The sequence below is a fragment of the Athene noctua genome, chromosome 1, assembly GCF_965140245.1.
Source record: "Athene noctua chromosome 1, bAthNoc1.hap1.1, whole genome shotgun sequence".
In the NCBI taxonomy this organism is placed as follows: Eukaryota; Metazoa; Chordata; class Aves; order Strigiformes; family Strigidae; genus Athene; species Athene noctua.
In genome coordinates, this window is record NC_134037.1 from 176,811,784 (window position 1) to 176,828,852 (window position 17,069).

The window sequence follows — 17,069 nt, forward strand, 5'->3', positions numbered from 1 at the left end:
TTGTAGTCTGAGACCTGCATCTATGTTGACCAATGTCACTAATAATGACAGTTATACAGGAAAAGAAGGGGAGGGGGAAAAAAAAAAAGTGCCTCACAATTTATTCCTAGTTGGTAGTATTTACTTGATCCAGACTAGTAACTGAAATTTTCTGCAATGTTTATTAATTGTCGCAAGGGTTAGGTCTTTTGTTTGTAATGTTAAGCCTTTCAGTTTGGTTTACTTTCTTGGATCTCCTAAGAATTTTGAATTAATCAAAAATAATTTGTATTTATTTTTTATTTTTGAAGCATCCTTTTGTACTTAGGCTCATCAGGACTGAGCATGGATGCTATCGAGAGCTCATTTTAGATACTGTGTCTATTCTCCTTAAACTTAACAGTCTCAGTCTTTTGAACTCCTTTGTATGGAAGTTTTTTCATAGTTTTTCGTTCCCGAATCAGGCCCCCATCTTGGAGTGAGCTTTGTTTATGCTGTGTCTTTCCTTTGTTCTGTAGTTTGTTTTTTGTGTGATGTTTTACTGAAACTAATTCTTGTTAATATGTAAATGTAAGAATCCATTTTGCAAAGGTTTTTATCATTACTTTGAAGAAGATATAATCTAGATGCAAAAGAGCAAAACAAAACACATGGCCCAGGAGCAAAGGCAGAAGCTTCTGTGAAAATTGGTAAATACAATACGATGTTCAGTTTCATTCATGTGTCACTAGAGATCTCAAAGGCTTTGAATTTTATGCCAGCGGATCTGAAATGTGCCTGATAGTTAAATGTGTTTTGATAACTCTTTGTTTTATAACAATTGCCAGCATGTATTGATGATTCCTTATCACAAAAACACTTTCACATTACATTAAAGCACTTTGTTCTGGCTTCTTTTCAGAAGGCTATGAATTTCTCCAAAACCCCCCTGCTGGATTTTATCCAAGGCTTGGTGTGATAGGTTTTGCTGGAATTGTTGGATTGTTTCTTGCTAGAGGTAAGTGAGAACCTTTTGAACTGCTTATGTTACAGTTTGGGATAAATAGTCTATTTGTGGGTTTCGGTACTAGTTTTTATTTGTGATGCATGAGATCTAACTTAACTGTACAAGCCTGTTTCTACAGCGTTCCTGCAATTATAAAGAAACTTCACGTAAAAGGTGTGTAATAATCATCAATTATTGTTTATGAATACTGTATTTGTTACTGGAATTCTAGTCTTTGATCTTTTCCAGTTCTAGCTTATTACAGCAAAAGTAGGAAAGGATTATTTTTTTAGCCTAAAAATATTTTTAATTACTTAAGTTCTTGATCACATATGTCACTGTAGAAAACTGCGGAGGAATAAATTATAGTAAAATACAGAGGTTCCTGAACTGTGACACGCATACAATTAGTTGTATATTCAAGTTCCTTCAAAGTATCGTGTGTTCAGGCACAGAGCTGCTGCAGATTGTGATACTTGGCAAAAATACTTGTGAACTCGTGAGTGTACTATACACACATACATCCATCATTTTATGCTATAGAAATATGATACAGTTAATTTCATCACACTAGTTGAAGAAATTAATATGTTTATGCTTTCATAGAAATGTTGTCTTAGAATTGTTAATTGTGAAACAGTCTTTTGTGTTTGTATTGAGATATTCTTAATACAGTGAAATGAAGTAACACAAGAAAACTGGTAGGTAACAGAACTGTAAAGTTCTAGAATTTAAGTACTAGTGAGGACTTGCTTCGGATAAAAATACACCTTTGTGGGGCCTGTATGTGTTGAACAAACTGGAAGTGTGTGCTTGTCCATGTAGAAATGGAAAGCAGCCTGTGAATATATGCACTGGTATATGCAGTCCTCAAAATATTTCATTTTCTAATGAAGATGATGAAAGCAGTACTTTTTTTTCTAACCTTTTTTTAAATGAAAATCAAGGTCTCCAACTTTACCTGTTTGAAGTTCTTTCTCTTCAGATTCCTGCTTCTTGAGTTATGTGATTATGAATGAAATCAGCTTCCAGCCTTTACAACGGTAGCAAAATAGGGAGGGGGTGAGGGGAGTGCAGTCTTGGGGCTGGATCTGAAAGACTAGAGGATCCTAATTCAGTATTTAGTAAAAATAAAGATCCCTCATAATACAAATGTCTGATTTGTGAATCTTTTAGGATGGGAGCCGTAGTTTTAAAACTTTTTGTCTGGTTATGGTTTACAATACTGGATGTTATTTCCAGAAAGTATTCAAGCTGTAGAAGGAAGTGCCCCTTAATTTTGATGCTACCGAAAGTTAGAACCAAATGTCCTCTTTTTTTTAATCTCATCCCCTCTTGGTCTTACTGGAAAAACTGTCTTGGAAGGTACAGGAAAAAATCTTCCAGGCCTAACACTTGAAGATACAGCTGCCCACTATGTAGGAAGTACGGTATTCAGAGTTTAATCATGTGAATATTGTGCAGTCATCCAGCATGGTGTAAAATGCCTTAAAGAAATTTGTTCTAGCCTTGTTGAGTAGTAATGGAATGGATACAGGAGTATTCCTAAACTTCCCTCTAATGGGTATCTTCAGCAGGTAACAGCCTGTTGGAAGGCATTACTATCTTCAGTTATTATGTTTATTCCTAAAGTGATGCTGTAGGCACACTGATAAGCTGTCACTGACGAAGATTTCCCTGTTCCCAGGCATTAAAAGCAGTGAAGCTTGCCTTTTCTGTGCTTTCTTACAGCTAATTGGTACCAACTTCCCTCCTCACAAGGCTAGAAACATCACTTTATGAATGTCTCTTGTTTACTGCTAAGTTTCTCATCTCATCTTGAGCATATGTTAGTGGAAACCTTAAACACTTCTAATATGCATTTCCTCTTCAAAATTAATTATTCCTTTATTAGAAGCACGTGTGGCTTCACATACAGAACAGGCTGTTCTATGAGGAACAGAACTGCTGCGTCCTGATTCCTGTACGTCTGTTCTATGACTTTTTTTCTCCTGTACTGCTTGTTCTTCTCCTTCACCTGTTCCCTTCTATGTTCCTTTCTGACTGGATAAACTGCAGCATGCCCCGTAACTGATTCAGTGATGCATGTTGTCACTGGCCAGCCAGGATATGCAACCTCTGGCCAGCTGTCATAAGAGGATGAACTTTTCAGGCAGTTAAATTATTTTAGACTCATATAATTGAATAGAGAGTTCAAATTGATTAAACTGTTCAAAATTTAGTTGGGGACTGAGCAATAGGCATATAGCATAATTTGTAAGTACTTTAAAAGTACTTTCAAATGCTTTGCAAATTGCAATAGTGATTTAAGAAAAAATTATTCATAATCGCCGTTGTGGAAGAAATCAGTTTTTGTGAGTCAAGGTAACTTACAAAGTTTGTATTGGAATGTCTCTTGTTCTGCTTGATGTATCAAAAGAACGTTATCCTAACCTTTCTTTGCCTGAATTTTTCCTTTTAGAAAAGAGTATTAGTTGGTATAATTCTCTTGCATATCTCTTAGCTGTGGCTTTTACTTCATTATTCAGTACTAAAATAAATCATCTATGACTAAAGTAAATATAGTTGTAAGGTAATTTTTCATTATGGAAAGATACTCATAAAAATATCTAAAATTTTAAAAGAATAATTACTGATAAAAGTAATCATGTTTCTTAAGAAACCAGTAGGACTGAACAGAGAATATGCTAAATTGTATTTAGTAAAATTGTTTTGATTATAAATAAAAGGGTAGGGCCATTCAGCTGTCTTGGTTAACATATATTCTAACAGTGTTTTGTGGTGTTTTTTGTTTTTTTTGTTATGAAACAGGCTCAAGAATAAAGAAGTTAGTGTATCCCACAGGTCTCATGGGTATTGGTGCCTCCATGTATTACCCTCAGCAAGCAGTTGCTATTGCAAAAGTAAGTGATGATACCTTTATTTGGAGAAGTGGCTTTTACTTTGATTATTGCCTCCTGCCTTCAAATTAACTGGTAATCCATTTTTAAAAGCCATGTCTGTGCTTGGCACTTAACAAAATGTTAGTTATTTTGTCAAAGAACAAGCAGTCTAGGCTGAACGATGGTCAGACACTCTTGTTTCTTTTTGTGACTGTTTTTTTCGAACATCTACAGTAGTGTCTTCAGTTTGAGGAACATAATTCCTTTCTGAATCTCTAACCTCAAGTAATTATAAATTAATGTAAAAATGCTTAGTGAGTACAGTTTGAACATTTACCTACAAGACTAAGGAAGCCTGAAATATCTTGAGAGCAGATGAAAACAGGGTTTGAAATAAAGAACAACAACAAAACAAAAAGTTCTGTAAAGAAGTCTTCGGAACAGTGTTTTGAGATAAACTTTGTTATTGAGGTTTTCTGCTTTTTTGTTGGATAAGAGTTTTAAGACAGATAGCATGCACATTCTGGAATGGGCTGAGAATTCTGCTGCTTATTGGATCCCTTTCCTGTTTGTGCATTTGTTGTATCAGGCACATAAGAAGCACATTAACTTACAGTTGCATAAGTGGGTTTCCTGTGAAAGAAGAAACTGAAGAGACCAGACAATTGTTTACACCCCTACTGATGTCAGTTCCTGTGCCTTGCTGTCCACGCTTAATTGTCCTGTCAGATTCCTCAGTTCTCCAGCATATTCTTTTCCAAATCCAGCTTTTAACCATTCACAGTGCACATACTTCATGTGTCAGAAATTCTTTATAGTTCAGGCTTTGGTAAATTGGCTATGCAGTTATTAGGGACTTGTGAATGACACTGAGATGTCAGGATGAAAATATGATATTTGCAAGAACATATGGTGTTCTTTGAAAACTGAAAGGTCATAAACTTAGGGAGAGTCAAAACCACTGTGTTTGAACTCTGCCAGTATGATGATACCCTGATATTTAATGGAATCTTTTTTTTAGTGTTTCCGGGTTTCAGAAGCTCTAAATACGGATAGTTCTGTTGAGTTATTCTCAGGGAGTGAAAATTACACAAGTGGCAGACAAAAACCCACCAAAATTTAAAAAGGTTAGACATTTCTGTTGGAAACTGTGTATTAAAATTCTAGTTGCCTTCTGAACAGTGAAGTGGGAAGTGACTGAATGATGTTCAAACTGATGTTACTGTTTTTAAAGAAGCTCAGTTCTGTCTTAACTATGGATTTGCTACTAACAGCTTCACAATACCTTGTTTATTTTATGAAAACTTTGAAGTGCATGATTGCCCTTTGATTAATTCACAGTTCTTGGTTTGACTGTAATGAAAAATCTGATATGAGACCATGAGCCTGAAGCTTGATTGGAATAGGTTTAGCTTTGTTGACTTGGTCAGGACACTAGACATAGGAATTTGGAAACTTCTGTGGAGAGAGTGATATCCTAGGTACTTTTTTAGTTGCTCTAATCTCTATCACACTCTTATTTTCTAAAGAAGCACAGTTTTAATCATACCACATTTTACTATTCATAATTTTTATGCTTTAATCTAAAATTGGAAACACTTTGCTCTCTAGTAATTATTTTGAAATGCTTCATAAGCCTTTCAAAAAATTCTGTAAGCCTAGAAAGGGATGCCTGCAGTACAAAGCTCACTTGCCAAGTTAATAGAAGAATATAGGAAATATTCTGGAACATAAAATTTAATTTATTTATGCTTTATATTACGTTCTTTATATTTTTCTTCCACATTTGAATACTTCATCATGGCTTTTTCATTTACAGTGGTATAGTTCCTTTCATTTGGTAAACTTTCAGATTTGACCATACGTTAAAAGACTAAAAGAGTTTTGGGTGTTTAGGTTTAGGTTTTTTTCCTTCCCGCTTTTATTAAAGATTTTCCATTGGAGAGTTGGAAATAAACACAGCGAAATACATTTGTAGTTGAGGTACAATACTTGATGCATCTGTCTGGAATAAAACTTTTTTATTTAATGAAAATGTATGAGTTGCTAAGGTAGAGCAGCAGAGTTCACCATTGGTAATAGGTAGTTTTCAGACACTATTCATCTAACTGGAGATGGAAGACATGCACAAACTAATTATTTTTTTCCCTGCTTTAGTAATCATTCTAATGCATCACACATTTGTAAGGGATTTATTTCCTCACTGCTAGTATTACTTTACTTTTTATGACTTTGAACAAGTGGTCAGACTGTATATGTGGTAAGGGAACTGAATTTAATACTGACATTTATTTTATTCTAGTGGAACTTTAGTGTTTTGGAACTGTATTGCTTTCCAGCTAATCATGACACATTCAAAATATTTTGTATTTACTGCAGCTTATCTTCCATCTGGAAAAAACTTTCCGTTATGAAACTACTTAAATCAGTCTCTATCATTAGAATTTAATTTTTATTCCTTGTCATTAGAACTTCTCAGATTTCCTAGTGTGTGCTATGCTTACCACCTTCTTGAAAGAAAGAAAAGCTTCCTAATACGTGAGTTTATTTTTTGACAACAAACTACGTTATTTCTGTTTGTTTTGAACCTATACCTTGTCCCTTGCTCGGTTCAGTCCATAAGGCATAAACAGTTGTACTGGCACAACTGAGAGCATGACATGATTACAGGAACTGTGGGTTGAAAAGGAGGAGTTTGGGGTCAGTTGATCGATGTTTGCTGCTGAATGAAATGCTTGTGAAATTGCGTTATGGCTACTTTAACAACACAAATGTAGAAAAGCCAGCGGATTCTCAGTTTAGTTTCTCAGCATGCAATGTAGACAAAAAATTGCTAACCATAATTCTGCTCAATAATCTTGATATATATCATATGGTATAGTCAATATTATATACTTACAGTTCTGTGTGGAATTAAAATATGGGAGCTTGTTTACATGCACATCAGGCCTTAGAGACTGCTGACGCTACCCAGTAGTGCCTAGTACAGATGTTTGTGGCCCAAAGTTGCTTCCAAACTCTTTCAGAGTCTCTGTTGAGAAACATTCAATATCTCTTTTGAACTTGTTTCTTCAGATTTTAGAATACAAACTTACTTAGTGTTGCACTAAGAGATGGTGAGATGGTATTTTAGCATGTTGTAATTTAACACAAACAAGCTGGAAATTGTTATCTTCCAGAAATTAAGAATTCCAAATGACTGAAAAACTTGTCCCCCTTTGAAAGGAACTCTTTGCATGAATGTTTGAGTGAACACGTTCAACAACTGAATGAACTGTTTGTGTTGTTATTGTTCCTTTTACTTTTTCTGGTTTGACCTGCCACTGCCAAGAATAGTGGTGGCAACTGCAGTACACTTATCTACTTCCTCTTCAACTACTCCATGAAAAAGAGGAGATACAAAACACAAGCCTAACATATGACTCGAGTGTTGTGTTCATGAGAGGATGCGTTGGGTGGTTAGAAGCATTTCTTGGCTATGTTCCTGTTGACCCTGTAATTTTCAGCTTACAGTCTAGAACTGTATTTTTGAACCCATGCGAACTGTGAACGTGTGCGTGGGTCCCAGCTCTTGGGAGGTGTGTACAGTGTTGAAATATTGGTTGACTGTGGCAGACTAAACTATCTGGGTTGCTGTACCTTGTGATGTAGCCACTTTACTCCAGCGATGTGAATGACCAGTTTCTCATGTAGTGCAATTCATTGACTTGATTATATGGCTTTTATAATGAGAATATTTTTATGTTTAGAGTGATTTTAAGTATTTCAATGGAGTATTTTTAAGCAAGACAACAAATGGCTTATGGATGGTGGTTGTTTCTCATTTTATGTTGATAGCTGTGTCCAGAATATCATTGCAGACAAAAAAAACCCTTTGTTTGTTTATGGTGGTTGGTTTTCAGTCCAGGTAGGTTTGTACTGCTTGCACAACTGATCGCACTATCTTTCCAGATGAGCCATAGGCTCCTCTGACTTTCAGAACTAGTTTGTTGAAGTACTTGAGAATGAACACTCCTGATCTTGAAAAAGAAGGTAACTGTCTGTATCTGTAATGTGTGAATTCAGGGATTTTGGAGATTTAACACGTTCATCCCTGAAGCAGTTGGTATGCTTTTCTTCTGATGACATTTATCACCTTCAAATATAGAGAGAACTCAGTGCATCATACAGACTTGTTTAAAACCAAAGTACAAATGTAATTGTCGAATGTGGTGACAAATATGCTAGCTCTTTGTATTTAAAACAGCCTACGTTTCGGATTTAGTTGTGACTTGGAAATGTAGTTGCCGATTTGGGTTTGTTTTCTTTTAATTCTAATTATTAAATAGCCTTTTCTGTAAGGTAGTAACATGATCTCTGCCAGAAGCACATCACTTACTGCTGTGATACATAACTGGTGTACATAATTTTGTTCAGACAAATAAAGGGAAGTGGTTCTTCGCACCATGCATGCCCAGCAGTAGAACGCCATGGCACAGGATGTTGTGGATGCTAAAAATATGTCTGGGGTTCAAGGGGAAGTGCAACAAGTTCATAGGAGGGAAATTCCTTGGGCATTGTTATGCATGTACTCTGAGCAGTGAATTGTTGGAGATTGGAAGAAACTTCTTTCAGAAACTGTTTCAGAAACATTGTTTATGCTTGCCCTGTTCTCATAGTTTTGGTTTTCCAGCTTTCCCTGCTGTGGAAGACAGGATGATACCTTCTTATTACTTAATTTCATAAGTTTTTTACTTTATTAGCTGTCTAGTTGGGCGAATTGTCCATTTTTGCTTTTCACTGATAGTGATATGAAAGTGAGTATTGCCCTGAGCCTACAACTGTAAAAACCTAATGCTCCTGAGTTTTAAAGGATGCTGTGAATACTATAGTTCCATATTATGTAAGGGGCAGGAGATACTCTTTTATTAAATTTAGGGATTTTTCCTGTAGTAAAATTATGTGTTGCTGTATTATAGCAAACACCCTCTTTCCTGTCTGTCTTCTGTTTTGAGAGTTGGCAGATGGTTATTCATTACAGCCATCTATCAGCAAATTAGGGCTTTCTTCTAAATAGCAAATAAAAAGAAATAAAGGGGTATTCTTACTGTTCTGTCAAAGCAGCGAAAATGTAAAATGGCAAAATAATGACAAACTAAATAAGGCTTGGGTTGGGTGGTTTGTGAGGGTTTTTTGGTCTTTAAAATGAGTATAGTAAAATTAAGAAATAATTTGCATATGTTAAATCTGTTGAACATCAAATCCTAAGGAAACCAGATTTATTTCCATGCAGGATCATTCACCCTTTTTTATACAGATGTATTTTCAGGTAGCTTTCAAACAGTATTATACCAAGCAGGCTTTTCTTATTCCTCATGTGTCATGTGTTTTCAAGATGTTTATTAGCGCTATACACCCTGAGCTTGAACAGGAAGATATTAAAGATCTTGTCTTTTGAGACTTCTTCCACTTAAACACAAAGCAAAATAATATTTCCCAGATTATTAAGTTTATGCTTTCTGATATCTTTTGTTTCAAAGGTTGCTGGTACACAGCTGTATGACTGGAGTCTTCAGGGATATATTGCTGTAGAATCTCTTTGGAAGGATAATCCTAAAAAGAAGAAATCTGGGGAAAAAAGTGGTAAGGTAAGAAGTCTGAGGACCTTGATTTCTGAATTTATCACTGCATTTTCAGACAAAATATACTAACAATAGTGTTGCTTTTTCCACTCTCACTCAGCTTTTATTTCTGAAGACTTAAGATTTCATTCGTTTTTCTAAGCTCTGGAAAAGTTAAACTTTCAGAGGTGCTATTTGGAAGTTTTCTTTAGTAAAATCTATGAAGTGTTTAATAGGAAAATTGGGAATATTGTGATTGGAATGCTAGGGATCAAGGCTTTTATGGTCTTGATTATTTAAAGTGACTTGGTATTGTTTGGGGTTTTTTTAAAGCAATTTGACAAGCTCCATCTTAAAAATCGGAAAACATTTTTCGTTACATATCTCCTCTTTGAAGGGGAGAAGATAGAATCTTGTTTCCAGTTTATTCCCTTTTGTCCTTTGAATGTTCACAAGTATTTGCTCTAGCATGATGTCATTGTGTGCTGCTCTATTAAATGTTACTATCTAGTCATAAAAAAAGCAGTTTATAGGGATATGCAGTTCTTGGGGATTTAGTCCTAGACAACTAGCCATGTGGTTTAATACTTACAGCCCTATTTTAGGAAACTTTGATTTAATTGCTTCTCATCCAGAAGACTGCCAATAAATACTGAGTTTCTTTTGAGTCTGATTTGAAGCGGGCATTCTAGTGAGGTACCAAGCCATTGCTGAAAGTTTCTAAGTTTTTACTTTCTAGATTGTTAAATGTTGTATGAGGTGTCAGACTAACATACATGTGTGATTTTATTTATTTATTTATTTTAATTTTAGTTAGAATACATTCATCTTTATTTTCTGTTCTGCAAGTTGGGGGGGGGGGGTGTTTTTTTTTGGCCTGGCATTATTGTTCTGTGTTATACTAAGCAGACTGATGTCATGCCTTAGAGATGCCTGCATCCGATGACACAGCAAATGCTAACATAATGGCTTTGTCTTCTAGTTTGACAAGCACTGAAGTTTCTTTAAAACAGTATTTTTGAATTGATGCTGCTAATACAACTGAGTGAATGTCTACAGGCTTATTTTCAGTTTTAGAATGGATCAGCTTTCCTTATTGCCCCTATAGAGCATCAGTGATACAGTAGGGTTTCCTTGTGTACTTCACCAGAGAAAGGAAACCTTTTTTTCCAGCACTCCTGTGGTCCATGCTTATACAAGACCACCATTTTAAGACATGTGTGCCTTTAGTTACTTGAAATCTCAGTATCTCAGCAAGAGTGCTTTTGCATAGTTGATTTATAGTCATTGAAATAGTTGTGCTGTATTTAAGTCATATTATTTAGCGTACATGAATGAATTTATCCTTGGTTTTGAGTTAGTGTTTGTATTGGTACCTAACTATTTTATTGTATGTCTGTGTGTGTTAAAATAGTGTATATTAATGCTTTATGTTAGATTTTTATATATATATATATATATATATAATCACACAATGGTTTGGGTTGGAAGGGACCTTAAAGATCACCTAGTTCCAACCCCCCCTGCCATGTGCAGGGACATCTTCCACTAGACCAGGTTGCTCAAAGCCCCGTCCAGCCTGGCCTTGAACACTGCCAGGGAGGGGGCAGCCACAGCTTCTCTGGGCAACCTGTGCCAGTGCCTCACCACCCTCACAGTAAATAATTTCTTCCTTATGTTTAATCTAAATCTCCCCTCTTTCAGTTTAAAACTGTTACCACTTGACCTATAACTACACTCCCTGATAGAGAGTCCCTCTGCATCTTTACTGTAGGCCCCCTGTAGTACTGTAGGCCACTATAAGATCTCCCCAGAACCTTCTCTTCTCCAGACTAAATAGCCTCAATTCTCAGCCTGTCCTCATAGGGGAGGTGCTCCAGCCCCTTGGTCATCCTCATGGACTCCTCTGGACTTGCTCCAACAGGTCCATGTTCTTATGTTGGGGGCCCCAGAGCTAAACACAGCACTCCAGATGAGGTCTCACAAGGGCAGAGTAGATGGGGAGAATCCCCTCCCATGACCTGCTGGCCACACTTCTCTTGATGTAGCCCAGGATACGGTTGGCTTTCTGGGCTGTGACTGCACATTGCTGGCTCATAGTCAGTTTTCACCACTACTACCCTCAGGTGCTTCCCTGAAGAACTGCTCTCAATCCACTCATCGCCCAGCCTGTATTTGTGCTTGGGATTGCCCCAACCCATGTGCAGGACCTTGCCCTTGGCTTTGCTGAGCTTCATGAGGCTTGCACGGTCCCACCTCTCAAGCCTGTCCCGGTCCCTCTGGATGCCATCCCTTCCCTCCAGCGTGTCAACTGCACCACACAGCTTGGTGTTGTTGGCAAACTTGCTGAGGGTGCACTCAGTCCCACTGTCTGTGTCACCAACAAAGATGTTAAACAGCGCCGGTCCCAACACTGACACTTGAGGAACGCAACTCACCATCAGTTGCAGCTCTTGGCTGCAACTCGGAGTGCGACCATCCAGCCAATTCCCTATCCTCTGAGAGGTCCATTTGTCAAATCCACATCTCTCCAATTTAGGGATGTCACGTGGGACAGTGTCCAAAAGTTTGCACAAATCCAGGTAGATGATATCAATTGCTCTTTCCTTATCTGCCAGCGCTGTAACCCCATTGTAGAAGGCCACCGAATTTGCAGGCACAATTTGCCCTTAGTGAAGCCATGTTGGCTGTCACCAATCACCTCCTTATGCCTTAGCATAGTTTCCAGGAGGATCCGCTCCGTGATCTTGGCAGGCACAGAGGTGAGACCAACTGGCCTGTAATTCTCCAAGCCTTCCTTTTTCCCTTTTTAAAAATGGGGTTATGTTTCCCCTTTTCCATTCAGCAGGAAGTTTACCAGTCTGCCATGAGTTCTCAAATATGATGGATAGTGGCTTAGCCACTTCATCTGCCTGTTCCTTCAGGACCTGTAGATGAATCTCATCAGGTCCCATGGACTTGTACACCTTCAGGTTCCTTAAATGGTCTCAGATCTGATCTTCTCCTACAGTGGGCAGTTCTTTATTCTCCAAGTCCCTACCTTTGCCTTCTGTGTCTTGGGCAGTGTGGCTGGAGCACTTGCTAATGAAGATTGAAGCAAAAAATTTATTGAGTACCTCAACCTTTTCCATATCCTGAGTAACCAAGTCTCCTGTTCCCTTCCAGAGAGGGGCCACATTTTCCCTAGTCTTCCTTCTACCACTGATGTATCTATAGAAGTTTTTCTTGTTGCCCTTGATGTCCCTGGCCAAATTTAATTCTGGTAGTGCTTTGGCCTTCCTAACCTGATCCCTGGCTGCTTGAAGAGTTTCTCTGTATTTTTCCCAGGCTACCTGTCCTTGCTTTGACTCTCTGTAGGCTTTCTTTTTGTGTTTGAGCTTGTCCAGAACCTCCTTGTTCATCCATTCAGGCCTTCGGGTTTACCTAGTTTCCTCTTGGTCAGTATGCATCACTCCTGAGCTTGGAGGAGGTGATCCTTTAATATTAACCAACTTTCTTGTGCCCCTCTTTCCTCCAGGGCTTTATCTCATGGTACTCTGCCAAGTAGAGTATAATACACTGTATGGACTATATATATAACGTGTATTACATTTTTCTATAAAACCACAGGATGGTTGAGGTTGGAAGGGACCTCTGGAGATCATCTGGTCCAACCCCTTGCTCAGGTGGGGCCACTTAGAGCCAGTTGTCCAGGACCGTGTCCAGGCAGCTTTTGAATATCTCCAAGGACAGAGACTCTACAACCTCCCTGGGCAACCTGTGCCCGGCCTCAGCCACCCTCACAGTACAAAGTGTTTCCTGATGTTCAGAGGGACCCTCCTGTGTTTCAGTGTGTGCCTGTCGCCTCTGGTCCTGTCACTGAACACCACTGAAATGAGCCTGGCTGCATCTTATGTGCACCTTCCCTTCAGGTATTATACACACGGATGAGATTCCCCCTGAGCCTTCCCTCTTCCAGGCTGAACAGTCCCAGCTCTCTCAGCCTGTCCTCATAGGAGAGATGCTCCCTTCATCACCTTTGTGGCCTTTTGCTGGACTCTGTCCAGAATGTCCATGTGTCTCTTATACTGGGCAACCCAGAACTGGACACAGTACTTAAACTTTATAGAGTTGGTCAAACATAATACAAAACTGTAGTGAATTGTAGGATTCTGGTTTTATGTATCTATAATTGCTTGCTTCTACAAATTGCTAGATGTTATGACTGGATAGTAATGTCCAATAGAGCAGTAACAGTGACATCATTATGTTCGAGCAAATATTCATAAATATTCCCCCCCGCCCAAAAATCATAAAGAAGAAAATTCTGTTTTGCTGCTTCAAGATGCATCTTGCACTCTACAAAATGCTGCCAAGTTTCTGTGATTGATTCATGATATTAGTTGAAGATTGTGAAGAAATGAGAACTTCTTTTAATGAATCATTACATTATGTAATGTCTTGAGCATAATTTAGAACCTGCTTGAAGCTTCTGAAGTTAAGTATCTTAATGATGTTTTTGGTTTTTTATCTACTAGACATTTCTGTTATCCCGCAGGAGCAAGCTCTCTTTGTAGTTGTACCACTCTAATATAGATAAGCAAACTGACTTCTAGCAAATATATTTAGATGGCTCAGTGAAGCAGAGTGTAAGATACCAGAGGACTGTGTGAGTTGATTAAATGGGTGCCAGGGAGAGCCTGTAAGGTTTTTAGGGAATTTTTTTAACTGCTACTGAAAGAAATAAAAGTTCAGGTGCATAACGTAAAGCTTCTGTGGTTTAAAATTAACTTCTAAAGTCACTGCATCTTTAATTCCTGATTTCTAAGTAACTATGCTTGTTCTGTTGATATGAACTGCTGCCATATCTGCGGACTGCTTCCTATCTCTTATTTTAGTTGTTTAATGTAACGTGGCAAAACTAACAGGTGATTAGAAAACAGCTTTGAACCAGCAGAAAGTCTTGGTCTTCTGCTGCGGACCTCCTGATAGAGCTAGAGCACACAAGTGGTAACAGCTCATACTAGGTTGCCGGTGATGTATAGCTTCTGGGTAGTTGTAAACCAGAAGTCCTATCTGACAAGAACATGGTATTTTCAACCCAGAGGCCGAAGATATAAGGGCCACTGGGAGGGAGATGTTTTGGAGAGTCAATCGCACTTGAATAGAATGTGGGTATGGGACTGAATTCCCTACATAGGTGTAGGTGTGGGACTAGGTCCAAACAAGCTGGATTAGAACAGTGCTCATGTATCCTGTCAGTTGCTGAGTCTTATGAGACTGGAGACTTTCATCAGTGGATACTCATCCTGTATTGGCCCTAGGCACTTCAGTAAATGCACTTGTATAGCTCTTTGAATAAACACAAGTTAATCAATCATACTGTACCTTTCCTAAAACCTAAGCTGTCAAAAGTATCTCAAAAAAATAGGCAACATTAAAACATTTCAGAAAGACAAACTGACAGCATCAGTAAAAATTAGCTGAGCTTTTTATTTTATTGTGTCCCAGGCTTTCAAAAGGAAACACGTGGTTGTTATTGGAAGGCAAAAACTTCTGAAGCTTTCATCTTATTATAAGGCTTATTCAAGCACTTGCTACCTCAGCAGAAAAACAAACGACATGCAAAATTGCAGAGACCACTAAGTAAACACACTTCTTTCTCTTCCTCCTTGCAGAATCTTTAAATCACACCCTTTAGTTGCCAAAATATGTTATTTGCACAAAGGAGTGAAATTCCATTGGATGGTTTTGACTTAAATTTTGTCTAATTGTTCAGATACTGTTAGCATTAACTGTTGCCATTTAATGTGATGGATTAGGCAGGATATGAAAATCCTGTGACTCAAATGAAGAAGCATTACGCACTTGATGAAATTGCTTGCATTTCAGATGTTCAGTGATCTCTTACCCCGGGAGCACACAGCCTCATTGTTTCTTTGTCCTCTGAAATTGTTAAAGAGAAGGTATTGTCTCCCTGGTGTCTAGAGAAGCTGAACAGCAGTTGTAAAAAGTCACATGCTTTTGAAGTTGCTCGAATGTGGACTGAAAAATATTTCTAATGGAAGAAATCTGCTCTGAAACTTCCTTCGGTCTGTGTCAGTGAAGCAGTATGAAATACATCATTGAATCATTGAGAGTTTGGGGAGGTAGGGGCAGGTTTCTTTTTTTGTTGTTCTGGGTTTTTTTTAAGACAATGTTGTGATGATCTATCAGGATGTGGTCAGTCACAGTTAATAATGAAAACCTTTTTTTTTTTTTTTTGTTGGTGTGTGTTGTTTGTTTGGTTGTTGGGGTTTTTTTTATATACATGTAAGCACTGGTATGTCCCTAACATGAGATGAGAGGTGAAGTCTACCCGAGAAAAACTTTCAGTCTGTCTCTAATGCTGTATGGTTATACTGGGGCAAAAAAAGTACTTTTTGTTCCCACAGATTATTAGATTCACCAAATCAGTATCAACTTTTCCATCAAAATAATTTCTGCTTAAGATACATTCTTACTGGAGCTTTTACTCCTAACAGAAGTGTCTTGGAAGAAAATAAATACTTCTAACTATCATGTACTAAAATTGGCAAAGCATTCTGGGATAGGTTCTGGGACTTCTGTCTTGACAGCCCTGTGAAAGAACTGGGTCGGTTTTGTGTATTTATTTCTTACTGTCTACTAGGCAGCTAGATTCCTTAACTAGTTAAGGCAAATATAAATGTTATTCTTGATGTTGTTACAGCAGATGTAACTCACTTTGTGAAACTATGCCAGAGCAAAACATGATTTTTTTTTTGGTTTTGTGACATTTACTCTAGCATTTTCCTGTTGCTACACAAAGGATTCTTGCAAATAGTCAAGCAGTATATGGGTGGCTCTTCTTGGCTTGTGTTAATTTGTTACATTGCTCATAATTTGTTTGATAGTCATAGGTACCACAGCTGTGCATAACTTCATGTTTGTGCAGCAGTATGTCATTAAAATAGATGTGGTATGCTGATTTTCTGAAGGTTTTATGAAACGAAAACCTGTGCCAAATTGAGGTCATATCAACTGAAATCTAAGTTTTGCCAAGGAAGATGAATTCCAGGACTTTCTACTGCTACATTTCAAAACATTCTGCCTGGAGCCCCTCCATACAGCAAGTCAGTCTAAAAAGGTTTTGAATGTGCTGTTTACAGTGTAGCATTCTGGTATCCTGAAGCTGGCTTGTTGGAGGAACCAGCTCTTCAGGATGTCAGGATGAAAGCCCTTTGCTAAAACTACACAAGTAACATAAATAAAAATCAGTGCTCACATTCTTTATTTCCAAAAGGATGAAACATTTTCCTAATAAGGGGGAGCAGGAGCAGTTATTCAGCTTCTTTATTCTTTATTTCAATAAAAAGTGGTCAACTTTTCTACTTCCCCCTTGTAGAGAAGATAGTAGAAGAAATGTAACCATCTTATTGGGTCACCAGGTATATTTTAAGGCTTTTTATCTTCTGAAAGTCTTTTGCTTGCTTAAGTGATCTTTACTCACAAGAAGTAATTCCACAAAAATCAGTGGAAATAGTATTAACATTTATATTATCAGTTGTAAATCTTCAGGGGAAGTGATAGTGAAATGGATCATGTCCCTCAAACCTTGTTTATCTTAAAGTTAGCATGCAAAAT

General features: G+C 37.7%; 1 protein-coding gene across 6 annotated transcripts in view; it reads left to right on the forward strand.

Moving 5' to 3' along the window:
* The window catches only part of APOO (apolipoprotein O), a 35,684-nt gene that overhangs the window by 9,909 nt on the left and 8,706 nt on the right, over positions 1-17,069 (forward strand). For all 6 annotated transcript variants that reach the window (XM_074905820.1, XM_074905775.1, XM_074905786.1 and 3 more), the window contains exons 5-7: positions 881-976; positions 3,776-3,867; positions 9,366-9,473. In XM_074905820.1, coding sequence (XP_074761921.1) covers positions 881-976; positions 3,776-3,867; positions 9,366-9,473 — 296 coding nt within the window. The remainder of the gene's footprint in view (positions 1-880; positions 977-3,775; positions 3,868-9,365; positions 9,474-17,069) is intronic.